General features: G+C 45.1%; 2 protein-coding genes across 2 annotated transcripts; both read right to left on the bottom strand.

Annotated features, from left to right (window-relative positions):
- Window positions 1-1,486: 1,486 nt before the first annotated feature.
- Window positions 1,487-7,178, bottom strand: LOC119348684 (DNA replication licensing factor MCM3). Its single transcript, XM_037616656.1, has 16 exons — window positions 7,010-7,178; window positions 6,808-6,920; window positions 6,508-6,716; window positions 5,767-5,897; window positions 5,439-5,677; window positions 5,114-5,350; window positions 4,877-5,031; window positions 4,595-4,803; window positions 4,342-4,504; window positions 4,041-4,246; window positions 3,493-3,552; window positions 3,328-3,420; window positions 2,932-3,125; window positions 2,139-2,213; window positions 1,897-2,038; window positions 1,487-1,800 (listed from the first exon to the last, which is right to left on the bottom strand). Exons 1-16 carry the CDS (start codon window positions 7,073-7,075, stop codon window positions 1,744-1,746), a joined length of 2,349 nt encoding a protein of 782 aa, XP_037472553.1. The 5' UTR covers window positions 7,076-7,178; the 3' UTR covers window positions 1,487-1,743.
- Window positions 7,179-8,179: 1,001 nt separating this feature from the next.
- On the bottom strand, window positions 8,180-11,611 carry LOC119348685 (WEB family protein At2g38370-like). Its single transcript, XM_037616657.1, has 2 exons — window positions 11,278-11,611; window positions 8,180-9,851 (listed from the first exon to the last, which is right to left on the bottom strand). The coding sequence occupies exons 1-2, from the start codon at window positions 11,455-11,457 to the stop codon at window positions 8,385-8,387; spliced, it is 1,647 nt and encodes a 548-aa protein (XP_037472554.1). The 5' UTR covers window positions 11,458-11,611; the 3' UTR covers window positions 8,180-8,384.
- Between the last annotated feature and the right edge of the window lie 15,965 nt (window positions 11,612-27,576).

Below are 27,576 nucleotides of genomic sequence, written 5' to 3'. Positions count from 1 at the left end.
GCTCTGTGGCAACCAGGAGGAAACAGTAAGATGTTGGCCTTTGACTCATGCCCTACCAATTTTCATCAACCATTAACCAGCCAAACAAAATTGGCTAGAGGAAATAAAATGGCAAGAAGGCTTGTTGAAAGGGAAGAACCAGAAACAAAAATGACGAGGAAGAAAACGCTTCTCCCTCCCTCCCCGAGGCGCCCCCAGGAGGAAACCCTGGTGTTGCCTCCCGTCCCCCTCCCTCGCCGCCGCCAGGGGCGTCGCCGGCCTAAGGCCGCGTGGCGTTGGCGGCGGTGGGGCGGCTCCCTCCCGTGCGCAGCTGGTGGCATCGCGGGGCGCCTCCCCCTGCTTGGTGGCGCCGGGCGTCGGGTCGGCCCTGCTTCGGCCCTCTCCCTCCTACCGGCGTCCTGTGGCCGCCAGCGCCGCCTCCTCCCCTCCCTCCAGCACGTCTCGGGGGCTTCGGTATCCAGGGGTCGACTAGCGGCGGATCTGGCCTCCTGCTCTGTTCTGGATGGTGGTGGTTGGCGGGGGCAACGGATCTGGGCAGATGGTAGGCGATGGCAGGGGTGGTCGGCGGCCGTGATGTGGTGGTGGTGATGCGGCTGGTGTTCTCGCTGCTCTGGTGCGAAGTGGCGGGGCTCCGGGCGGATCTGGCCAGGGCGTGGAGGCGTTGGTGCTGTGGTGGTGGCAGATCGGTTGCGGCGGCGGTTGGCTTTTTCCGGCGTTGGCTCGTCTGTAGGCGGTCTGTGTCGGTCTTCAACTCCTTTCCTCGTCGCCTGGGCGCTACACTTTCGTCGAAGGGTCGGCCATCTCCCGGCTATGGTCCATCGCTCCTCTCGCACCGGGTGCCGCAGGACGGGTCAATGGAGGCATGTTTTGGCCAACCTATTGGGTCTCAGCACTGGGGGCCGCCCGGGTGCGAAAAGGCGGGTCCTAGTGGTGGTTCCGCGGTGCTCATGGGCAGAGCCCGCGGTTTGGTAGCCGGGATGTGCCCGCGGTTTGATTGCAACGGCCGTGTGGGCGACATGGTAGTCGGGATGTGGCGTTTGATGGCGGTGAGTGATGGCCAAGGTGAAAACCTACTCTATCTTCAGACGGACCAGCGGCTGCGAAGCTCGTTCCCTTCTTGAAAGCATCATCACGGCTTTCATTGCCCGTCATGTTGCTCCAAGGAAACTCTGATCCTCAGATCAAGCAATGGCAGCGCTCCGGTGTCATCCCCTTCTTAAAGGCATCATATGCAGCTTCACTTCTTCACGGTGGCAATGTTCACCCCATTCACGTTTCTTTAGTGTCACTTTCAAGGCAAAAGTCTTTTTCAGTAATAAAATGGCAAGATCTGTGCAGGGATTGTGAGGCGCCAGCAAGATTACATAGGCAAACAAGCAAAGCGAAAGCCAAAGTATTATAGCACTATTGGTAGGGTAAATTTGGGCACCAACAGATCAAGCCATTTCTTGTGACAATGGCTGTCATATATGCCCGGTGCAACTAGTTTAGATGCATTTAACCATGCAAACCAGACATAATCAGGGACTAAATAGCACTAGGTCAGACAGTACATTACATGAATAAATAGTACCATCAATTTAAACCTCACTGATAAAAATCAAGATACAAAGTAATCAACAGACAGCTCAGCCACACATGCAGAGTTTCAGCAAAGCCTCTCCAGGATTTCAGACAAAGCGGAGAACAGATCAGGACAGCGCATGCCACAATCAGCTTGTCCAACGTCAATCCATGTTCTGACTAGATGATGCGAACAATGCCGTCCCTTATCATTATCCTGTTTGCATCTTGCATCCTCTGAAAAACGCAGAGAAATGAATTTTAATATACCGGATCTAAAGAAGCAAAGTGTATCGGTATCTCACTGAAGAAAACCCTGGAATTAAACCATACCTCCAGGATGAACTCTACTTGGCCTCTGGTGTAAGCAACAGCTGCATCTCTGTTGACTGTTTGCTCAACTTCATCAATGGACATTTGATCAACATGGTTTGCCAGCACATGCTGTCCAAGAATCGCCTCAAATGCTTCCATTCTGCACATTACAAAATCATAAGGGAAACAAAACAATTCAGCCGCAAAGAAGAATCAAGCAAGAAGGTTCAAATTTTGCAAATTTCAGGCAAAGCACCGACCTCTGTGAAGAAACATCCTGATCATTTGATGCATTGCCTGAGCCTCCATCCACATCCATTGGGTCGTTGCCAGAGCTGGAAAGAGGAAGAGCACAGAAAGAACACATGAGGATATACTCCCTCCGTTCAGAATTACTTGTCGCAGAAATGGATGTATCTAGACGTATTTTAGGGTTTAGGGTTTTGGCATATCAATTTGTGTCAAGACAATGGTTAGCAATGATTGCTTGCTGCTTCTGAGTATGACACAAATAAGTGTCTCAAGGGTTTAGGGTTCTGTATCAAGTGTTTTGGCATATCAATTTGTGTCAAGACAATGGTTAGCCATGATTGCTTGCTGCTTCTGAGTATTCAGTAAAGCTCTCTTTATCAAAAAGTAGAGAGTACTTCAGTGAAAACTAAAGCTCTGTAAAGTGGAGTTCATGTTCTATCTTCTACGTTCTGATTGGATTGCATGTCAACAAAAAAATCCTAATATGCGGCATTAGTTATCTCCATTTAACATAAGGGGGTGGATGGAGTTAAATTATCAACAATTAAATAAAGACAGGCTATTTTCTGGGAAAGTCCAACCAAGAGGGGTCATTTCAATATTAAAAAGGATGACTCAGTTCTTAATTAATAATCCCTCCATCCCAAAATAAGTGTCTCAACCTTAGTACAACTTTTGTACTAAAGTTGAGACACTTATTTTGAGTGTCTCAACTTTAGTACAACTTTTGTACTAAAGTTGAGACACTTATTTTGGGAGAGGGAGTAGAACACTTGACACTGCATAAAGCTGTAAACTCACCTTCCATGCACGTCTGCATTGCCACCGCTTGCACCTCCAGGCCCATCTACATTATCACCACCTGCACCTGCATCTTGCTCAGCTTGTTGTTTCTCAGTCTCCCTCTGCTCACGGTCTTCCATGTCAGTCAATTCCTTATGGAATATTGCAAAATTCAGAACTTGCAGTGCAGCCTCAACATCAGTTTTAAGAACCTGCGCCAAGATACATGTTATGTCATTACTTTCTCAAGGAAAAATGCCCTGTGCCTGCTATCCTTCAAAATAATGAATGAAGCTATTTCCAAAAATAGAACGGTAACATAATTTTATAAACAAGCATCACAAGCACTTGCTTGTCTAGATAGTTGTTGCAAGTAACTTGCTTTGGTAATTGGATCTGTATGGAGCAAAATACCTCATGTCTCAGTTTCATCTTCGCATGGGCAGTAGATAGACGAATTATTGTTTCCAGTGTCCTTGCAGTAATTGGAAGGGTACCTCCACCAGCCTATAAAGACATAAGTATGAGGCACTGACAACTATAAACACATACCATAAACAAGAAGAGACAAATGCTCACCTTTGCATTTGCACTGCCATCTCTGAGCTCAGCATATGTAGTTGCAATGTGGTCAGATGCCTGGAAGAGCACAAAACGTTTAGATTCTATAGCTAATGAATCATTTATTACACACATTATTGTTTTCCTTATATTATATGGCAGGCGACTCCCTGGATTTCAAAATATAAGGCACATTTGACTTTTGGCAGTTTCCAATGCAGGACATTGACTAAAATTTAACGTATAAAATGCTTAAGAAATAAGTGAAAAACCTGACACCCATTCTTACATGCTAAACCCTCACTTTCATAAATACCATAAACTTACATTCCTAATATTATGGAATGACGGGAGTATTATGTTAACACATGAAAAAATTGTTCTCATGCAATGGAAAAGGCTACCGACAAAGCCACAAACAGAAAATTAGTATTGTACAAAGCATAATTGTAATCAGAGATTGCACTCAATGATGGAGGCAGTGGGTACTGCTGCTAGTTATACACACTAGTAACAACAAATGGAGCTTAGACTAGAAGAATATCTCATCTCATTTGCAAAGTTACCTCATCAGTGAGCCTAGGCTGAATAAGGTTCTTCGCATAATGTATATATTTCTTCAGGAATTTGATAGTCAGCCTGTCCTGTTTGGCCTTCTTGCCCCGCCTTCTATCCTGCCCGTGGAGCATTCTATCATATTTAACAAATATGGCTGCATTGGCATCACCATCTTCTTCTTCAGCATATCCTGCTTTATCAAAAGACCTTGCTCCTGCAGTTAACAGGTTTATTTTATTTAACGTAGCACTTGGAAAGAACTGGAATGCCCTGAAATAAATCTCACTGTCATGTAAACCACAAAATTACCTCCATCATCGGCGCAGTATCTATGCATCCGTGCAACATGTTCTGAAATCTGGCGATCGATCTCAGCATCCATTTGATCAAGAACAATAAAAAGCAAATCAAAACGGGAGAGCAGTGAATCTGGAAGTCCAATGTTCTTCGTTGGTGTTATTGACCGATCATACTGTCATGCAACCAAAAATTATCATCAGAAACATAAATTTTACCAGTAGAATGACATTAACAGCACAGAAAAGAACTTGCAAGAACTTACAGATCCATATATTGGATTTGCTGCAGCAATTACACTACATCTCGCATTTAGCGATGCATGTATTCCTGCCTTGGCAATGGTCACAGTTTGCTGTTCCATAACTTCATGTATAGCAACTCGGTCTTGATCATTCATCTTATCAAACTCATCAATGCAGACAACGCCACGATCAGCAAGAACCATGGCACCAGCCTCAAGCCTTCTTTCCCCTAGACACAGGCATTTAGTTAGAACTTGTACAAAAACCAAACATAAGTGTATGGACAACTTTCAGCAACTTACCAGTCTCTTGGTCAGAAGTGACAGCAGCAGTCAAACCAACACCAGATGAACCCCTTCCAGTTGTTGAGATAGCCAAAGGGGCTATGTTCATAACAGCTCTCAGAAGCTGGGACTTGGCAACAGAAGGATCTCCCACCATCATCATGTTTATATCTCTGCATATGAAAGATACATGATGAGCATTACAACCAAGGAAAACATATAGCAGCAGCAATTATCTGATGTATAAACACCAACCCTCTCAAGTGAGTTCCATTTTTCAAATTCTTCTCAACACCACCAAGCATTAAGAGTACAACTGCCTTCTTTATCCAGATATGGCCATAAATTGACGGAGCAAGTGAATTCCCCAGCAAGTCAAATGTGTCATTTCTCCTCGATATTTCTTTCATCCGCTTCAGATCTTCCCGAGTATAGACAGGTGCATTAGCCTCTTTGTTCAGAAGTGAAACATTATTTGCAATAAGGACAGTCCTGTAGGTATAGAAATACAAAACCACATCAGATCACACCAACTAGATATTTTAAATTTGCCTTATGTGAAGGCAGTAGATAAACTAACCTGAAGACACCACTAACACTGCCCTTGCTTTTCCCTGGAAGAGCCTTGTATAGACCGACAATTGAGACACGGTCACCTGGCTTACAACAATCTACAAGATCATCTTCTACAATAACATCCACAGTTCTTGGGAGCTGTCCAGGGGCAGCATTTTCAGGCACCTCTTGCATGGACAATGTCTGGTGATCCTTGTATTGACACATCCCATACTCGGTGACCAACAAATTGCCATTTTCATCCTAAAAAAATTCAGATTTAGCATTGCAAACACAACATGAAAGAGGCTTCCTTGAATCGGAATGAATGAAAGTAGAACATGAGAACATACCCTTGTTGGGTAAACTGAACCAGTAGGTAAGCCTACAAAAGATGTGATGTCCCTGTATTCACGTGACATAAAAGCCGCAGTGGCAGGGCAGTAGTGAACACTCTTAACAACCTTCGGCCTTACCAGAGAGCCTATTTTTTAGAAAATAAAAGAACATTAGCACCAGGGGAGTAAAGACATTACACAAAAATATTATGTTATCTTCATAATATAAAATACTCATGAATTATGTAGATGCTGGCACATAACAAGGATTTCACATGCCTAGTTAGCTACGCTAGGATTGCCATATGGTCAGTTAAATTGGCTGCACTCACACCACAAGTGCAAAACTAGATGTGTAATGTACTAATCAAGTGTCTGAGAAAGCTTAACATCCCCATTTTGGTGGTATCTGCACGGCCTTAAACCTAATACTGGCGACAGTTTATCTCTCTATTTATTTATTTGCCATTTACCACGACTTCAACACTAGATCTATTCTCCAGGAGCAAGAGAAACGCTAGAACATGATGGGAACTTTTCAGAAAATTCCTGACCAGTGTAATACTAATACAGTACTCCCTCCGTTCGGAATTACTTGTCATAGAAATGGATGTATCTAGATGTATTTTAGTTTTAGATACATCCATTTCCGAGACAAGTAATTCCAAACGGAGGGAGTACTAGATAAAGATCATGAACCACATGAACTGAACGGCATAAAACCAGATTACGGTGGGGAGAAAGGGATTCAATTACATTTGGTGACGATGCCCTCGACGCAGACCATGGTGCCGATGAAGGAGGACATGAGGTCCCTGGGCGTGACCCTGTGGAAGCCGAACGGGCCAGTGAACCCCACGAGCACGCGCTCCCCTTCCTTGAGGAACTTGGGATCCAGGTTCCTGGCCACCTCCGTCACGGCGTCCGACGCCGGCTGCATGAACTCCCCGGGGCTCCGTATCACCCTACAGATGCAGCAAAAGGGGTCACCACCGAATCGACCAGGCAAATCAGCCGCGCACGAGCGGGGGAGAAAGGGGGGCGCGGGGGACTGACCTGCGGGCGAGGTCGAGGTTGTGGTTGCGGAGGTCGTCCATGCCGATGGTGAGCCGGTGGCGCTTGCTCTGCACCATGTCGCGCACGGCCTGCATGTACACCCCCTTCCCGACCTGCGGAGGCGAGATAGAGGCAAAACGTCATACAGGAGCCGGGCGAGCGGCCGGGGGAGAAGGGGGGCGGATGGGGGATGCGCGCTTACGTCTTGGTCGAGGAAATCGAGGAAGGCGCGCTTGTTGGCCGCCATGGCCTCCTCGTTGACGTCCATGGCTGCCGCCGCCGCCGCCGCCGCTGCTTCGGAGATGGGAGGGGAGAGCGGGAGGGAGAGGGGGGGGATGCGAGTGGGGAATGCGGCGGCGGGGTCTGGGGGTGGGTTTGGATTTGGGGACGAAAGGGGGCGCGTTTTAGGCGGGAGGGGGCGGGAGAAGTTGGCGGGAAGGTTTTGCTTTCGCGCGCTCTGGAGCCCCGAGCGGACCACGTGCGGGCCCCATGGGTTAACGCATGGGCCGGAAACGTAACTGCTTGCTAGGCCGATCCATCTCACGTGGAGATGGGCCACTTGGACCCGGGCCGCTGCTGCCGATCCGGCCCAACATCTCCATTTGCCACATTCGGCCCAGAATGCCACGGCCCCGAAAAGTGGAGATCCCCTCAACCCTGTCAAGCGCCAACCGGCCAGATTTGTCAACGCCGGCGCCGGGATTCATAGCGAGTTGTGGATTCAGCGATGCACTACCGGCGAGGCGAGGCCAGGGCGGCGACTTGGAACGAGGCCGCCGCGGCCATTACCGGCGAGGGGTCCAGGGTTCTCCACCGACACAGTGAAGAGGAAGAAGCAACACGGCGGCGCATCTACGCTTACGATCCAAACCATAAATAAACCTGGGTAAGAGCATTACTAGTAGAACCCTCAAACCCTCAAACCCTCACTAGCGTTTTAAGGGTCCAAAAATATTTTTTTTATGCACTTTTACAGGTTGAAAAACAGGGATATAGATTAGAACCCTCAAACCCAACCCTTATAATGGAATATTCCCCATGAACGACGTTGTCGTTGCGCGCGGGAGGTCGACGGGGTGGCCGACTAGCAGCGGCGGTCGCGGGCGTGGGCGCGGGAGTTGGGAGGATTTTTCCCTCCCGCGCGAGGATAACCGCCAAATGAGGGTTGGGATAGGTTTTGCCCCCCAACCCTTACTTTTGAGGATTGGGAGAGGGTTTGAGAGTTGGACCTTTAAAAAAATTTGAGGGTTTGAGGGTTAAGGGGTTCTAGTCTACGGTTTTTTTTCGACGAAAATTGTAAAAAGAACAGTTATTTTTAGGGGTTTGAGGGCTCTATTAGTAATGCTCTAAGTACTGCTCCTCACTTCCTCGGTGAATCCCGGGAGAGAAAATTTACATACAGGTGATATCACACCAAAAAGTTGGGCTGAACCATGAGCAGCTGCTAAACATCCACCTTGATTATACTGCATATACCAACTAATTACACAGGTACTACTACCATTTATTCCGGTTGTAAAGTAAAACCACAGCTAGGTAAACAGTACTACGGTCTGGAAAGATAACTAAAAACTACACTACGCGACCTTGGCGCAGGAGGCTTGCTGCTGCCTCTTCTTCCTGTGCTTCTGCCTGGCCAGGAGCAGCGCGTACACCACGAACCCCAGCCTGCGCCTCCTGGGGTGGAACTGCTTCCGGGACGCGCCGTCGTGGTCGATCCTCATCGGCGAGTACATCTCGTACTTCTGGCTCAGCATCTGCCCCAGAGACACCTTCTTCTTCTTCGTTGAGCTCGCCGTCTTCCCGGTGGTGGCGGTCTCGAACTCGCAGTCGAGCTTCATGCTCAGGATCTGTCCGATGGACATCGCCTTGGTGCTCTTCGGCGTGGTGGCCACCAGGCTCAGGCCGTTCACGTCGTAGATCCCCGTGCCGGACTTCCGGGGTGTCGTTGGTGTTGCTGAGGCCTTGAACTTTACAGCATTATTGCTGTTAATGTTACCGGTCGGTCGCCAGTTCAGGATTATTTGGTCGGACCGCAGCCTCCGAAGTGCATTTTCAGCTGCGAGCTTAGCTTTGTTTGCGGCCTCCTCCCTCTTCAGGGCCTCCTCCAGAACCTTCCTGCTGGACTCGACGGCGGCCATTGCCTCGTCCACTCTTTCCAAAAGTTCCACCTTGCCCTGGTTTGCCTGATCGAGCTCCTGCATTGCCGCGTCTATTCTGTTCCTAGAGGCAACCTCTGATTCTTCTGCTTCGCGCAGGAGCTTGGAGTGTTCTTCGACAGAAAGTGTGACGTCGGATGTAGCACTCTCCGGGCCCTCCGCGTTGCTTCGTTTTCCCATCTCCGTGAGGGCAAAAGCTTCCCCCCTCCTTGAGGCTTCCTTCAACTTTTCGGCCATGACGATCCTGAACTGAAGAGTCTTCGCCTTAGACCTCGTGTGCTCAATTGTGGAAGTTAATTCACCAATCTCGAGCTTCGAGTCCTCGACCATCTTCCTGTGCTTGTCTTTTTCAGCATTCAATTGCTTCATCTGCAGCCATATGTCATAAGGTTCCAGAACAGGTTTCGGGTCTTTTGCTGCTTGTAGCTGCGCGGCAGTTTTGCTCAACTCTGCTTCCAGTGCTGAAGCTTTCTCCATATTCAACTGCACCCTCTCACGGGTTCTCTCAAGGGATGCTTTCTCCTCCTCTATCTGGCACTTAAACATCTTGACAGTGTCCATGTTCAGGAATGCTTTTGCCTGATTCAGCTTCATCAGTGTGGCTAGTGGAGACTGTATGGTATTTATGCTCTGGATCAGTGGCCCCGTATGGTCATCCATTTTCTGTTCTATATCAGGAGGTGGATGTATCTTCATGGTATCAGCATGATCTGTTGCTGCATTTCCACACTCTGATGTTGCCTTCTCTATCTGTAACTTCAAGTCATCAATAACCTGCTTTGTTGACTCCAACTCTTTCAGCACCTTGAATGTTTCGCTTTCCTTAACAAAGAGCCCCATCTCGACCTTCACAGTTTGTTCCTCAACTTTCATAAGCTCTACCTCCTGAAAGAAATGAAATCACAAAATCAACTTAAAGATGTAGTATATAGCAGGAGCATGACTTGAACTACTAAGTCGAAATCGACAATGTAATAAGGAACATGATCAAGATCTTCCAACAAATATGACCCGATTATCAAATAAAAATATATGTGTGCTTATGCACTTCAAGAGCCTTCTTTTCAAATTGATATGTAAGTTAATAAGCAACTGACCAGCAAAAAGGCAGGATTGTGAGTCTAGCTAATGTAGCAAGAAATTTACTAGCAGAGAGAACAGTGTTAGAGCCAAAAACAGCCAGGTTGCCTTAGTTTCACACCAAATCGTCCTCGCTACACCATCCACCATACATAGTATCTTCGGAGAAATATCAGTGCCCGACACGTACAAATGTAGATGGAAGGACTGCCAAGGACACACACTAGCAGAGTACTGTACTACACTTGCTGTGCACACGACAAATGCTGTGGACGACTATTGCACGAAGACCAATCTAGCCATGTACTGGTGTCTCTTGCCATTCATGCACGGCCAGATTTGATTGTCGTGCACAAATCGTCTATATGGTGTCGTGTGCATAGCATTGCTCCTATGTTAATGTATACTTGCTGTGTGCAACGCATCCTGCTCGTGATGCCCAAGCAATTACACCACTAGGCTAGCATCATTGGCATGTTCTTGCAGTCCCTCCGCAGCATACCAACCCCGCAATGCTACTCAATGCTCAGCTATCCCTCAATTTCTTCCAGGAAAAAAGGACAGACCCAGTGCATAGAAGCTCCCACACAAGGTGGGGTCTGGGGAGGGATTATAGGAACCTAGTCTTACCCCTGCAAAGTGCAATGCAGAGAGGCTGGTTCGAACCCAGGACCTCTTGGCACAAGTGGGGAGGACTTCACTACTGCGCCAGGCCTGCCCCTCCCTCAATCCTCAATTTCTTCCAGGATTAATGTAATTTTACTTGGCAACAGGGAAAGTGACAACCTATTTCGCCGTATGCCCGTAACCAATTAGCCTAAAGATCCAATAGCAATAGTCGAGCATTACTACTAGATGCAAAGTTTGCAGCGTCGGGCCGGCCAGGCTACCTGCTGGTGCTAAACGGCATTATGAAATGGATCCCCAGAGCCCCCACGGCGTCATGTCACGGTCTCCCGCAACAACCGCTGCTCGCTCGAACCACTCCACCGAAGAGGAGACGAGTATGTTTGCGATTGCGATTTGCGGCGGCGAGATTTCGAAGCAAGCGGCCCGGGGAGAACGCGAGGAAAGCGATGGTTATAAAACGCAGAAATGCGAAAGCGCTTTGAGGAAAGAAAGCAGATGTGACGGCCACCAGCACAGCGTCGCCACTCGCCACCACCTGCGTGGAAGAAAAAGGCGGGATAATAGATGCGGGTGGGGAGGTGGGAGGGTGGGTGAGACTGACCTCCGGCCGGAGCTGGAGCGGCGGCGGCGGCGGCGACGGCGGCTGTCGCCACGGGGAGACGGCGCCGCCGCCGAAGCGGTCGACGGCCTGGCGCACGGACTCGAACTGCGACGACGTGTCCACCTCGCCGCGCCCCCGCATTGCCGCCAGCGCCAGCGCGTGCGCCGCTACTTCCGCCATGGCCCCGGGGTAGGCGGCCGCGGGTGAGAGTGAGACGGTAGCTCAGCGGGAGTGGGGTGGAGGGGAGAGTGTGGACTGAGTGAGGGCGTTGGATGCCCGCCCGTGAACCCCGCGGCCGCGGGTTTTGGGGCAGTGTTTCCTTTGGGTCGCTGTGTGTCCCGTAGCGCCCGCGTTTTATTTTCCTTGTCTTTTTATTAGCGCGGCACGTGGGGGCGTGATTAGCAGATGCCGGTGGTAGTGCGCGAGTAATTGCGCCGGTGAGCCGGGGATGAAAAGCTCGTTGGATGGATGGGTGGGCCGTGGGGGCACCGGGCCGGCCGGCCACTTGCTAGTCGGGTTGTGCACGCCGTACGACATGCAGGTAGGGCTCACGCCCACGGGAAGATCCGTGTGCATCGCGCCGGCCGTGGCTGGGTGCTCTGGTCACTGCTGCTTGCCGAGCCTACGTTTAGAATCTCACCGTGATCAGTCAATCTGAACTCACTCCTGATTCTACCGCAGTAAGAGGTCCTGATTCTCACTCCTCCGTGAGATTCCTGCCTTGCCCGGCGTGGTAAAACAGTAGTAGTTCTACCTGTGATGCCAACGCGACGCGTTACAGGCCAGTTAACGATGCGCTGCAGGTTGATGGATTGTTATTATAAGAAGAAGAATAGATTCCGTAATAGTCTAAAGGTGCATGCCGGGCGCCGCTAATGTAAATGATGAGATCCACGGTTTGAACAGCCCGCGGCACGCGCGCTCTCGTGAGAGGGACGTGTCATGCACGCCGTTGCTCTCCTGCGTCCGCGTGCTTACGCCCAACTTATAATCGGAAAGTCGCGTTCTGCTATGAGGTCCAGACCCTGACGGTGGGGCTCACTGCGCCTCTAAAAGCCGAGGCCCCACCCGACAGACAACGCCACATGAGAGAAGGGGACAAAGGGCCGGGTTCTTGGAATCTAGTGCCATGCATCGAGAAATAAGGATTCAAGCCACTCCCGAGCTCTCACAGCGATCAGGCATTCATGGCCGTTGGATCTGATTGCTTGATCTGATCTGGGCCGTCGGATCGAGCCGCTGGATGACCTGGGCCGTCGGATCACAGAGGAGCCCTGTAGCAATGAATAGTTCCACCCCGTTCGTGCCACCGCTCGTAATTCCAGCGCCCCCACGAGGGCATTTTCATCATTTCGCGTCCTGCGGTATAAAAGGGGCCGCTCCTGTGGAGAGGAACCCTAGCCGTCGCTCCTCCCGCACAGCCGCACTCGCGCCGTCCCCTTCCTCTTCCTCCCGCCTCACCTCTCTCTCCTTCCAAACCCAAGGCCCGAGCCCGCCACCGCTGCTCTGCCCGAGCCCGCCGCCGCCGCTTCCTCCTTCCCCGCTGGCGCCCGGCCTCCTCCCCTCACGTCCTCCTCCTTCTACCCCCTCCTGCCCCGGCCCCGGCTCCCTCGGGAGGGAAGCAGGAATGGCGAGGCGAGGCAAAGGCGGCGGCGTATGGGACGCGGCGCGGGCGGCGTGGCCCAGGGGGTCGGCGCGGCCGCGGCTTCTCGTCATCTCCACCGTCGCCTAGGCGCTGGTCCTCCTTGCCTTCCACATCTGGTCCTGCGACGCGCTGTTGCTCGACGCCACCATGGCGGTGTTCTTCGGCAGTCGGGGTCAAGAGAGTAGGTATAAAATCGCCCTCTCCATCATTCCTTTATTCTCTCTGTTGGACAATTAACCAGGGTCGTTTTCTTAGCTTTCTCGGCTGCACATTGTGGTGGCTAGGGTTTCATGCCATGGTCGTTTCTTGGGTACGTGGATGTTGTTCCTCGGATGTGGAAAAAAGAATGGAGCAGGAGGAAAAGAGGAAGGAGAAGCTCTGCCACCTCCATGCCCGTGCACTGCTTCCTGCTCGCCTACAGTAGGTATGAATCAAGTTCCTAATTAATTCTACAAGACATGGGGCAAGTAGCAGCTTGATGTTGTTGTTTTTGGTAAAAAAAAACCTATTGTTTCACTGCTGGCCTATGTTGATGTTTGTTATAGCTTGTTGTTGATTTGATCCATGTGCTGAATGCAGTTGATCTTAGTTTTCATATGTAGATGCAGTATTTCTTTTCGTTTATGGGAAAGAGCACTAGCTGGAACTGACATATCTCTCTCATGAGGTGTGCTTGTGCTATGTCCACATGAATGAATGAACGTAAGCAATAATTATAAATATAGAATTCAGGTCTGGGTTATTAACTAGACATATCGACAGATCATAAGTGAACAGAATAACAACAGAAGTTTGGTATACAACTACGGTACATTATCCATATTATGTGATGCTCTCGTCATTGGAACTTTACTGTCAGTACAAAATTGCTTGTATTATGTGTGCATAGTGTAGAATGTTCAGTTTAATTATGCTGAATCTTCTGATCTGTTTCCAAAGTGATTGCCTTGTGCAGCGTGAACTATTATAATTGCACTTGATGTAGTCTCATATATGGCAACTGATTAGTCTTGAAGTGATAATTTGTCTCTATCTACTTTATACTTCTACAATACAATACAAGAGATATGACAATAATGAGTTCGTTTAGAGTCTTGGCAGATCATATTCTAGATTATTGATCACTACATGGAATCCTACAATGTCAAGAATTTCATATATGCAGTCATCAGTCTTGCGCACACGACGATCAGGTCTGAGCTTGGCATGATTACTCTCCACAAGAGTTGCAAACAACCATAAATGTGTGCCCTCTCTATGTTAGCACTCTTGGTTCCTCTGCTTCTACACTGCACATACATTTTGTAGATTCTGCACTTGATTTTCATTTAGTTTTTGCAATTTCTGCACTTGGCTTATTTGCAAGTAACATGAAGATGTCTTGTGATTTTGTTCTTTTTGTGAAGATGCAGAAGTGAGAGGAGGAGCCATGAAAATAGCTCCTTCGAGATCCAGGGCTATGGCTTCTTCTTGTCAGTTGAGAAGAAGCGCATTTTTGCCGAAAACTGGCAATGCCACCGGAGCAGCAGCAACATCACTCAACCTGTTCATGTTAGCCCCAGATAAATTATCATCTATGCTGAACCCCGCGGACAAGGATTCTGACCAAAACTCACTGCTGGAGGTTCCGTCCAGGTTAACCCATCTCTCTCTCTCTCTCTCTCTCTCTCTCTCTCTCTCTCTCTCTCTCTCACACACACACACACACACACACACACACACACCTACTCCTCCATTGTCTTGCCTTGCAGGTTGCCGCCGTCGCGGAGCTGGACGGGGTCATGGCGTCTCCAAGCTTTTTTAGGCTGATGCTCCTCAGTCCACAGAATCCCGGAGCAGCAAGGTGTGTTGTTGCTACTCCCTACACCTCTTGATGTTACCATTCTCCATCCACATCTACCATTTGGAGAAAAAGCTATCCAGAAATAAGATTCACGGGAGCCCTCGGACGCACACAAAGCTCAGCGCAATTCGGCCGTCTTGCTTAGTGTAATTACCCAAGTGCTTAGATTATTGAGTAGTGGAAATCGTGTTGTTTTGCCTTACTTTCTTTCTCATTTTAGATCCTGCCTTAACCATACGAAGTAGTTTGATGCCTGACAAATAGGCTGAGCCTATAAGTTTGACTGTGAAAAATAAACTGAGCTTATAAGTTTGACTGCCATGTTAATGACTTTCTTTTGACTGCAACCATCTCTCTCCATTCCTATTTCTCAAGTGGGAGTAGTGTCACTTTCAGGAAATAGGTCTCTGTATGCTTAATGCATGTACCTGGATTCCATAATGATTATGGCTGCTTATTTATTTTCTTGGTATTAGGTTACTAATGTAGAGAAATATAATTATTCCAATATTTTAGTATTTCTTTCTTATTATCTTTCCTATTTCTGGTTCCTTAACTGAACTTTGCCATTCTCTACAAAATTATAAGAGCAATGATGGATTGGAAAAATGATTAATACTGCTTATTTATTTTCTGGGTGTTAGATTACTAATGTAGATAAACACAATTATATGATTTTATCGTTATAATCAGATGGGGAAGCGATAGCTTTGGAAAATGACAACGGTTGCTTATCTCTCATCTCTGCTAGCTGTATTCATGTAAATGCCCATGTGTCTTATTTCCATGGTGCTCCTGTTGCTCAATCGCTGGCCATCCATGGTGTGGTACCGGTGCAGGGATGCTGTTGTGGCCGTTGTCTGGTGGTGCGGTTAGGGTTTGTGGCTGGTGCTCCTTGAGATTGGCTCGCCGTTGCACCTTTGGCTGCTACTCCGACTTCGATGATGGTTAGATGGTACTACTGCTCTGTTGGTTCCACCATCTTTGGCTGTATGTTTGGGTGTGTAGGATTCTCATTGAGTGAACAACCTCCTAATATTCTAATTCATCCGGACGTACAAATTTTGAGGACTCAACCTTTTTTATATGAAGAGGGAAACACCTTTGTTTAGGAAAAAAATGCATATATAGCTAACTAATCTATCCACTTCTGCCTGGCATGTAATAGGGGTATATGTTCATGATTTATCCAATAAAGCCTAATTCATATTTTTGTGGGCCCTGAGTATATGTTCTAATCCACTTGCTAAATATGCACATTCCCTTTTTTTTAAATAATAATTATGCTCATGTAGTTAGATTCTTATCCATCTACTTTGCTTCGGTGGATTCTTCTATGGCTTGCACTATTAACGATCTTTAGAAAAAGCTCATGCATTTGTTATGCTCTTGCTGGACAATTTCTGATTCTGATTGTGATTATGCTCTTGGTGGACAATTTCTGGTTATGATTGTGACTGTCAATTTGTATTCGTGTTTAATTGGTATACTGTTGGTGTACCTAATAGTTCGCGAGCCTTCTTGCATGATTGTGCTTTCATACATATATATGTTCTTTCAAACTGTAGATATGTTCTGATGCACCTGTGCTATTTTTTCCCTCTATTGACACGCTAAATGGTTTTCAGCAGCATGAAAGTGATACATATATGTGATGATTTCTGACCTGACTTCTGCTGGGATGACTCTTGCAGCAGTCGGTATCCGGTACATCGAGTTCAGGGACGTGGGGTGGAGTGGCTATGACTGGGAGGAGCCCTGCGACGACCTCAATGCCTACTGCCACGACCACGAGAACAGTGTCAGAAAAGGAAGGTACTAACTAACTGCATACATATTCCTAGCTTTGGCAAAGGAGGATTACTAGATCGGTCAACTCAGGAAGCCCTGAACAACCATACATCATGCTGTGTTGTTTGGACATGTTAATTCAATTGGTAGCATTGATAGATAAGCTGAGCAAGCAGTGAGTGTTGTGGTTAGAGAGTTTCTGAATTTTTAGGTCCCTGCTAGCTCTATTGTACTCTGTCATTTGGTCGTATACTTTTAGGTTACTCGCTTGCTGGATTAAAGCTACATATTTATATGATATATAGAACTTTTGCATAGCATGTTTTGGCTTCCGGAGACATTCTGGAGATTGCTTCTTAGTTTTGAGCCAGTAAAAACTATACGCCAAATAAGCTAACTGGCCAGCTCACCATTTTTGCATCTTAAGGACTCTGGGAGCATCTTAGCATTACCGAACCACCATTTTGTAGGCAACACCTTTTGTTAGTCTTCAGCATTGTTTATGTAGCCTACCTGCATGGCCATTGAGTGATAAAAAATGGTTAAAGCTACTTGATTGCTGGGTATGTTTATTTCATTATGAATTTGGACAATTTTTCATATGCATATTTTATACGAGTTTGCTACTTCACTAACATCATATTGTGATAGCCTTTGAAGGTCACATGTAGATATGCCTTTGAATGTCCAGACCTAATTAGTTTCTCATCCCCAACATCCAGGGTACACAAATGGGGATGACATTGCTCATTGGCAGGCTACGTGGCCGTGTTGAAGAACTGGGGACTGTCTCCGTCTTAATTGTCGATGATACCTCTATGTTGCCTCTCATGGCCTTTTTACTTTGTTTGTACAATGAATGCTTGATTGGACATTGATTCTTTATTCATGGTGGATTTGTACAGTTACAAACTGTTTGTGCAATCTTTGATTTAAGTTTTAAAATGAGAGGATGAAATAATGGGTTTGAGCATTGGTGTTGGATGTTTTTTTCTTGGTGTTGGATTATTGATATGAACAGATGCAAGTACAATTGTCGCAATACATGATATCAAGATACCTGCTATGTATATTCTCCACTAAAACTTAGGATTAATACGGTTGTTATGTGTTGTAAGCTGTTATACACTGATAACTGCTTATCCTTTTCGTCTCTTGCTCCTGAGCCTTTTTTCATATACTAATAACTGCTTATCCTTTTGAACATGCAAGGCTCAAACATGCTTGACTATTTCATGTATCTGCTCTCTGTTGAAATCTCACCTGAAATAGATCATTCATACTCTTTGATTAGTATTGGATCAGTAAACATCTTTTATCATTTTCCCTCCTTATCTACATTTCCATCCTGTAAATACATTCTCTATTACCGGGTTAGTTAAAACGTGGTCAGGCGAGGTGCGGCAGGCCGCACTTCCTATCTAGTATGTTTACAATGCAATGTCGGTGGCAGGCTCGGGCTCTGTGGATTTGGCAGTTTCCACTATCGTTTTGCAGGTTAATCATGTGAATTGGGCGCTAACCTCTCCTCTCTCCTGTCCTTGGTATAGTATAAGAGCGAAACAACGGTATACATACTGTACTGTACTAGTAAAAAGTAAGAGCCACGTAGTGGCCTCGTTTATACAGTGTACTAGTATTACTAGTAATATACTACGTACCTGATTCGGAGCCCGGTTTATATATCGTGCCTTTTTTTTGCATGGTAATACGTGTCTCATTCATATCATAAAGATTAAAGTACAAGTCACGTAAGGACCGACATGACAAAACTGAAAAAGATAGCAGAACATCTCTGAGCTTGACACCAACGCTCATCACCTGCCTCCGGCACCACGACAGCAGCCACCGAAGAAAAGAATGATGGATCACCTCCTTACCCAAGCTCGACGCGGCTCCATCGCTGATATGCAGCTTTGCGGACTTCCAAGGTGGCTCATCAAAAGTGAAGCCCTTACCGTTGAACGAATCAGACCGGGGCAACACCCCGGACACGCCATCGAACTCCAGATCTGGCACCCCACCGCGACTAAGACGTCCCGGAAGGAAACCATACATGCCATCCACGAACCACGAACCCAGCACATGTTCCGTCTTCCAGATGTCGTCGATGCAGACCACAATCTGCATCCGCTCCTGGACTACCTCCCAAGCTCCGCGCCGACGCTGGAGCAAACGCCGTCGCAACGGCGGAGCCCGAGGACACAGGTCCACCACGAGGATGTCGCCGCCGCCACGCCATCCTTGCTTGAACAGACTGGTTTCCAAATCTATCCCCAACCATAGGACCAATGGCCTTGTCAAGGAAGGATCCGAAGAATCTTTATTCAGCGCTGTCATCGTCGCCGCCGAAACAAAGACGATGAACAGCCTAAAAATCTAAAACTACGAGGGAGTAAAAACGATCCACACGCGTGGATCCGGCGACCCCCCTCACTACCGACGACCGAGGTTGCCGGCGGAGGGGAGCCGCCGGAGGACGGCGCTGAAAGATTGGGTCTCCTGACGGCGGCCAGGGTTTCCAGCCACCATGGCCAGGAGGAAAACGATTCGATGTTTATATATCGTGCCTGACGAACACCCGCTTACTCTAAGCTCGGTTTTCAAACAAGTACCCCCTCGTATCCAAATTAACACCCACCATATAATGTCCATTTTACATTATATAGATGTTGCGTCAATTAATTCGTATCCAAGGGAGTGCTGTAAATTAAGCAGTTTTTGGCTTACTCGGACCAATGCCTAAACTCTGACCTTGTGCTTTCCCATATAGATTCTGAGACGGTCGGAATAGAGAAACTACGTTATGCAGTACAGAGTGGCGTGCCGTGGAATCATGGCAATTGGCAAATGAAAAAGCAGATCTACTCACCGTTCGATGTACGGACGGGGTACATAGTTCAGTCCTCGCACCGTCGCACGCTGCTCTTCTGGTGAGGAACCATGCGTTCCTGTAATTTTTTTGTCTGGACAGTGCCAAATGTAGCAGCATCCAAAGTGGAAATTATTCGAGGGCAGAAATGGGCTACCGGGAAATGGGTCGGGCCTATATAGTACTATGCACTTAGTTGGGCCTAGGAAATGAAACGGGTCTGAGCGCACCGTAATTAATAAAAATCTGAGCGCACCGTATATTTCGGGAAACATCTTCCTGGAGAATTCATAGGCGCACACCATTTTTTTTTCGAATTAAGGAGCATAGTTTCCAATTTCATTCCATAGGAAATGAAACTGATAGTACAGAATGGGACTGACTGCGGTCAGTCGATTGAAAATTTAATGTGGGTCAGTCGACTGACCTAAAGCTGTTTCAGCCAACGAAACTATCTCTGTGCATCAAGGATTAACTCGATCGCACATGAAAAAATCAAGGCGAGCAGGCCGGCCACTGTCACGCGCGATATTAATTCGCTTCCGAGGAATTTGTACGCGCAGCGTTGAGCAGTGCACGTACACAACGTGGGTACATATGTATCTGCACCAACACTGCTAGTTTTTTTAGATAAACCAACACGGCTAGTTTTTTTTTAGCATCAGTACAGACACAAGCGCTCATATACACGCGCATACACTCACCCCTATGAACGCACACACGCACATCCTACCCCTATGAGCACCTCTGAGAGACTGAGCCGGCATATCATCTTGAGATTTATGAAGCCACCGTAGACGCCTCATTGTCGATGGGAACGTCTCCTCCCACTGAAAGCACATCGTCAGAAATTCTGAAATAAATCCAGGAATAATGCGAGCACCAGGATTTAAACCCTGGTGGATTAGGATATCACTGTTCACCTAACCATCTCAACCATAGGTTGGTTCGCACCAACACGGCTAGTTGCTACCTTCCTCTTCCTCATTTTCTTTCTTTTGGATCGGAGGACGGAGCCTTCAAACACATGCATGGATGCATTTCACGTACTGTACATGACTAGTAGCTGCAAAAAAGTATCGTACATCACTTTAAGTATCTGTACGCACATGCACTTTTCCTCCCATCGATCGATGGTAGCTAAATTAATGCATTTCAATCTAGTAACAATCCATGCATGTTAGTCGATAGAAAATTAAATTTGGGTTAGTTGACTGAAGCAAATTAAAACAAATAGTGGAAAAACTTCATACAATTTACACATAAATTGTACTTTTTTATAACATGCAAGAAAGCACATATAATAATTGAAAGAAAATAAAATAGAACTAAAACTAAACCAAAATTTGCACACAATTTACAAAGAAATTGCACTTCTTAAATATGCAAGAATAAACACATAATAGTGTAATTCCTAAAAAAATAGGTTTTCTAATAGAAAACAAATTAGTGGCTTTGGTATTGCCCTTATAGAAATAATAATAAATAAAATAAAATAAAATATTAAACTTTTCTAAGGAAAAATGAATTAGTGGCATTGGTATTACCATTTAAGAAGAAAAAAGAAAATAAAAAGTAATGACAAAATTTGCACAAAAGTTATGCAAAAATTGCTTGTTTTATAATATGTAAGAATAAGTGTATAATGGTGCAATTTTCGTGAAAAGGAAGTTTCCTCAGAAGAAATAGATTAATGGCTCTGTATTACCATTAAGGAATAAAGAAAATAAAATGAAAAGTAAAACTAAATCAAAATAATGAAGTTTTTCTAAGGAAGAATGAATTAGTGGCATTGTTATTACCCTTCCAGAAGAAAGAAAATGAAAACAATTGCACATAATTTACACATAAATTGCACTTTTCGTAATATGCGAGAATAAACTTATAATAGTGAACTTTTCGCCAAAAGAAAATTTTCTAAGAAAGACAATAAACCAAAAACTAAAAACTAAAACTAAATAAGAATGATTATTTTTCACAGTTTATTATAGTTTACACTCATTTTGTGTAATACTTGTGTCTATACATTCATATAAAAACAACCCGACCAAAAAATAATAAAAAGCAAAATAAAAAACACACAAATGTCAAAAATTAATTTGAACCATATCTAATATCAATGGTACATGCCAATCTCACACATATGCACGACACACAACACACGCGCCCGCATAAAAAACGAACATGCAGAAAAAGAAAAGATAAAAGAAGGTGCAACGTATACACGCATGAAGACATGGCCCCACATGTAGCCATGCATACAGCTAGTCAAAGGCAATCTTGCATGCATGCATGTTCGGAGTAAAAAGAAAATCAACTGAACCAAAACGAAAAAGTCAGGCGACTATTATGTAGCTAAACTGTTAGCCTTGTGCCTAACCTCAAGCAAGTTGCACCCCTACACCATCAACCAACCCCACCACCACCACCCCCTCAGAAACAAAATGAATAATGACAAAACTTGCACACAATATGTACAGAAATTATGTTTTTTATAATATGCGAGAATAAACATATGTTAGTGGAACTTTTACAAAAAAGATGTTTTCTCAGAAGAAATGAATTAGTGGAGTTGACAATGCCCTTAAAGAAGAAAGAGAAAAATAGAAACAAAAAAATTCATAATAATGAAGTCTTCTAAGCTAAAATGAATCACTGCCATTTAATATTACCCTAGAAGAAGAAAGAAAATAATAAAAAATCTGAACGTTGACAGTACCCTTTAAGAAGAAAGGCAATAAAAAACAAGTAATGGCAATATTTGCATGCAATTTACACAAAAATTGTGCTTTGTTATAATATGCAAAAAAAATGTATTACTGTTAAAGAAAGAAAATGAAATACAATTAAAATTAAAATGAAAACAAAATAATAAACTTTTCTAGGGAAGAATAAAACCATTTAAGAAGAAAGAAAATAAATCAAACACAAAATAATGAAATTTTCTAGGGAAGATTGAAACCCTTTAAGAAGAAAGAAAATAAAAAAACAACAACAAAACGAGATAATGATGCTTTCTAGGGAAGAATGAAACCCTTTAAGAAGAAAGAAAAAATAATGAAGGTTTCTACGGAAGAATGAAACCCTTTAAGAAAACAAAATACAAAAACTAAAACTAAAACAAAACAATAAAGTTTTCTATGTAAGAATGAATCCCTTTAAGAAGAAAGAAAAATATAAAAAACAAAATGAAATACTGAATAGAGGAAAATGAAACCCCTGAAAAAGAAAGAAAATTAAAAAATAACTTGCACACAAGTATGCCTTGAAATTGCACTTCTGCAATATGCCAAAAATAAGCATATACGGTGCAATTTTTGCTCTCTACTATAATATACACACATGGTGTATCATACTTGCATGTATACTTACTTACAAACACAAAAAATTTCGTGTTTTCAAAGTTATTAATTGTCTCATACCCTATTTTTGATTAGGATGGTGTAGCGTATCTTATGCAAACGGAATTCTAAGGTTTCTTTATTTTATTTTATTATGCAATAAGAAGAAAAAGTAATTTTTTCTAAAGAGAAATGAAGTGTAGTGGCATTGGTACCACCCTTTAAGAAGAAAGGAATTCAAAAATAATAATGATGCAATTGCACACAATTTACACATAAATTACAGTTTTTTAGTTATCTAAGAATAAACATATAATACTGAATTTTACATAAAAACAAAGTTTTTAAACAAGGAACGAATAAGTGGCATTGGTATTGTCCTTGAAAACAGTAAATGAATTAAAAACTAAACATGGTAGAACAAATAAAGTTTTCTAAGAGAAAATAAATTAGCGACATTGGTATTACTCTTAAGAAGAAAGAAAATAAAGAAAAACTTGCACACAACTTTACAGTGAAATTGCACTTTTTATAATATGCAGCGAATACACATATAAGAATGCAACTTTAGCAGTCTAGTATAATTTACACATATGTTGTATAGTTCTTTCATGCATACATACATACATACAATAATAGAAAAATGTATTTAATTAGCAAAAAAATTAGCACAAAACAATTAGCATTGGTATTACCCTTAAAGAATAAAGAAAATAAAAAATAAAAAAAAATCACAAAATTAGCACAAAATGCAATTTTTATAATATGTAGAATAAATATATAAGAGTGAAGTTTCCGTGTTGTAATGTAATTTGTACATGTAGTACTTGCATGTATACATTTTCACCCACTCAACATTCGAAAATACACGTAAAGAAAAAAACTCAACTGAAAAATAAAAAACCTGCACATGCAAAAAAAAAACAAAAGCAAACACATGGAAAAACAGCATGCACGCACGAAATTCAGCCCAAGAACGAATTCGACTGACCCAAAATAGGTGTCAATCAAATCCAAACAGCCCAATACCACCAGCAAAACATGACAGAAAAAAGAAAAACTACACAAAGGCCAGAAAATCGATTGACCACAAGACAAAAAATCAGCTGACTGAAATCTAGCTAAATTGATACAGAATAGCTGTCTCAGCTGATCCATCCGAAAATAGGTTCAGCAAAGGAGTCAAAACCACACCGCCACATACTTGAACGGCAAACAACAGTATGTGAACAACTACTTATTGCAGCCAAAAGGCAAATGCTAAACTTTTGTATGTTACACGCTACAACAACTGTTGTTTTCTGCCGAGGACACTCTGTAATCAACCAGCAAGCCTGACAACCATCGACGACGCGCACCCCTTCTTCCGGCTGTAAATTTCAGCCACTACCTTAGCAATAATCTTGCACCTCTGGCTTGCATTCCGCGAAGCTCTCGTTTCTACAAACCATTCCAAAACTCGATCCTATGATGACTTGAGTAACCATGCTACACGGATTGTACGGGAAAATAATCCTGAAACATGCCTTATTTCTAGATTTTCAGATTGCCCAAATAACGACAATCACCCCCTGCAGCCACTACTCCTCTAGTTCTTCCAGAAAACTGCATAACCCAATCACAAAGTTCAATAACTGAGCTCAAATTCATGTTAATACCAAAAACGCAACCTACAACTCCCCACACATACTTAGCCATAGAATAATGCAAAAATAAGCAGTCTACTGTTTGTTTATGTTAGCAAAATCTACACTTCTCGTCTCCTACCCAGCCCCTCTTAGAAAGATTTTCCTTGGTCAAGATACTATCCCTAAACATAAGAAGCCACACCATGTAACGACTTACGAGTATATAACATGTACTCTTGCATTACTAATCGTATGGCTATACATGGCCATCTGTGAACTGTGATGCAGCATGTTCAGCCATGTTTTCTGAAACGAGAAAAAATAAATTCGAATATGCTCTCAAACGAGGTGCAAGTTGCATAGGCCCGTCTTTCGCCGAAACAAGTCAAATGTTCCAGCGATGAATTTACCCCGCGTGCGCTGTTAAGCATGTGTTTGTCAACGACTATGCGGTACGCACGCGCATGCGAGAGAGAAGAGCACAGCGAGATCCGAAATGTGATGGATGGTCAAAGCTCAAGATCGTCCCAGAGGCAGAAATTCTGCGTCTGTATCTCTGTTTTTTAACACGTGAAACTCTGTCCGCGGATGATTATGAAGTGGTTCTACAGGCACGTAGTATATTCAAGATGATTGGCGTGACGCATGCGTGATTAGTTTAGACGAAAATATAGCAAAAATGATAGTAGTAGGAACGGGGTAAGATTCGTTCTCGCGGTCGCGGGCGGCACACATGCGTGGATGCCCTCCGGTTCAACGGCTTGTCAGCAGACAGCAGGTTGATCACGTACTTGAATTTGTGGGAGCGAGAGAGTTCGCAGGACCGTGCAAATAGGGCGTGGCCTCGAACTTTCGGTCGATCGCTGTCCGCTGAGGTGCTCTTCCGGTTCTAGTGGTGCAGAGATGGAGGGTTAATTTGCTGATGTTTTCCGGGTGATGTCGAGGGTTTCGTGCCCGCCTAGCTCTGTCGAGCGTGCATGCATGTTTCAGCACGTCCCTGCACTGCTTCCCAGGCGGACTAGTTCATGCATGCGCGTGGCGCGACTATGTCAAAGCCAAAACTTGGAGGCCATTTTTCCTTTCAAAGGGAAAACAGGCCTTTATCGACTTCTTTTTCTGAACCAAATGAGGGTGTAATCGTATTCCTATAGGCTATAGCTCGTGTGTGCAGAACTGAACTGCTGGAACTGAATCCTTCAGTAGAACGCATGGTGGGCTAGAGTGAAAAGAGAAGCAGCAGGACGGGTGTGGCGCTGGTCGTTTGCCTTCTGCCGAAGCTGCCTACAATGCTGCAGACTGTAGTTGTATTGAGTCTGAGCTGCCTGCCCCCATGTTATATTGGATGGTGGCGGCCGGTCAAGCCTTGTTTTATTTTGGGAAATGTTAACGTGCTTCCTGGCAGGTCATCGCAAAACAAGCATTTTTTTATGTCAATTTCAGTAGCCACGAAGATGACGAAATTAGTTAGCAAGCACGATAAATCCTGAAAAAAAAAACTGGACGGATTTGGAAAGCTTGCCAACTGAAACCGTTTGCTGGAATGTCTCCTGGCGAACATTCGCTGGTTATGAGGGTTCTTTATTTTCAAGTTATGTAGTATGTAGAACGAGGAACATGATATCGTCAATGAAATTTGACACCCCCCTGTCGGTGTCAAAACCGGCGAATCTCGGGTAGGGGGTCCCGAGCTGTTTGTCTAAGGCTAATGGTAACAGGAGTCGGGAGACACAATGTTTACCCAGGTTCGGGCCCTCACTATGGAGGTAATACCCCTACTTCCTGCTTGATTGGTCTTGATGATATGAGTATTACAAGAGTTGATCTATCACGAGATCGTAATGGCTAAAGCCCTAGAAGTCTAGCCTGTATGATTGATATGGTAATGTCACAATGATCTATCGACTAGCCTGGCCCTGGTTTATATAATGTACCAGAGGCCTAGGATAACAAGAGTCCTAGCCGAATACGCCGGTGGGGGAGGAGTCCTTGTCTTGATCACCAAGTCTTGTGGAATCTTCCTTGTATGCGGCAACTGTCCGAACTAGCCCATGAGTATACGGCCATGGGGGTCCTCGGTCCAATCCAACTGATCGGGAGACGACGTGGTGAGTACCCCCTGGTCCAGGACACCGTCAGTAGCCCCCTGAACCGGTCTTCCAGTTGGGGATGCTCCTCGATTCTTCCGAACTGTTCCTCATCTTCGGTAGTCGGTCTTAAAAACTGGTTCAACAAATCTTCTCATCTTCGATCTTGAGGATCGCCGAAGTGCATCCGAAGAGTTTACACGTCGGGTATCCGAGGAACCCTTTTAAGTTTCCGGCCTTTATCAATGCCTTGTTATTTTTATGCCACACCTCGGGTTTGAAGTTGTTCTCGGGCGGCAGTGTCCTTTTGCGTTCGAGCTCCAACGCCGGACTGCATTCGAGGTATCTTTTGCAGCCGAGCACCAACATCGGACTGCTTCCGAGCTCCAACGCCGGAATATATCCGAGCTCCAACGTCGGACTGTGTCCAAGCTCCAACGCCAGATTGTATCCGAGATATCATAGATCATCTTGGTTCAAAAAAGTTGAAAGAGTTTAGCCAAGCTTAATGCCGGAAATGCCCTCTATGGAGCTAGCCACTAGCGCCCAAGCTTTATGCCGGACTGCTTCCAAGGTGGTGCACCACCCCAACTGCGGGCTGATTTTTGACTGGTGCAATTTATTCTCTGCCGAGATATATAACCAGTATATGTATATCTAGTAGCCCTCAAGGTGTGTGTTAGTCTAAAACCCGAGATGCACCTGAAAGAAAACATGAAACCGATGTTCCTAATAGCCCCTGAGACTCACGTCGATGCGCGAAATCGGCCCGAGGATCAATTCCTAGCTCGGCAGCATACATAGAATAGAAACGCAGTGTAATATATTAGAAATAATAACAGTGATCGGCGAACGGGCCCTTGAGAGAGGGTCTTGAGAAGTTGCCACGATATATTAGCTTGACGCCAGATAGGTCCAGATGGTATCTATTGTTGTCCGAAGACGCGTTTCCCCATAGTTCGGTCAAGCCGAACACTGAGCACTTTGAATTTTATGCATTGAATAGGCAATGCAGTAGCCCCCGAGACACTGGTCGGGTGGCAACACCAGATCAAGGGATCAATGTGCCCCTTTAATATTTATAAATAATGAGCG

Source organism: Triticum dicoccoides, chromosome 1B (assembly GCF_002162155.2).
Source record: "Triticum dicoccoides isolate Atlit2015 ecotype Zavitan chromosome 1B, WEW_v2.0, whole genome shotgun sequence".
Classification (NCBI taxonomy): domain Eukaryota; kingdom Viridiplantae; phylum Streptophyta; class Magnoliopsida; order Poales; family Poaceae; genus Triticum; species Triticum dicoccoides.
This window is presented reverse-complemented; position numbering and strand designations above follow the sequence as displayed.

Coding starts and splice junctions, on each gene's coding strand:
- LOC119348685 (XM_037616657.1), bottom strand. CDS start 11,457: ATGGCGGAAGTAGCGGCGCACGCGCTGGCGCTGGCGGCAATGCGGGGG. Junction 9,852..11,277: donor CGCTCCAGCTCCGGCCGGAG/GTCAGTCTCACC, acceptor CATTTCTTTCAG/GAGGTAGAGCTTATGAAAGT.
- LOC119348684 (XM_037616656.1), bottom strand. CDS start 7,075: ATGGACGTCAACGAGGAGGCCATGGCGGCCAACAAGCGCGCCTTCCTC. Junction 6,921..7,009: donor TCGATTTCCTCGACCAAGAC/GTAAGCGCGCAT, acceptor TCGCCTCCGCAG/GTCGGGAAGGGGGTGTACAT. Junction 5,032..5,113: donor AATGGAACTCACTTGAGAGG/GTTGGTGTTTAT, acceptor TTTCATATGCAG/AGATATAAACATGATGATGG.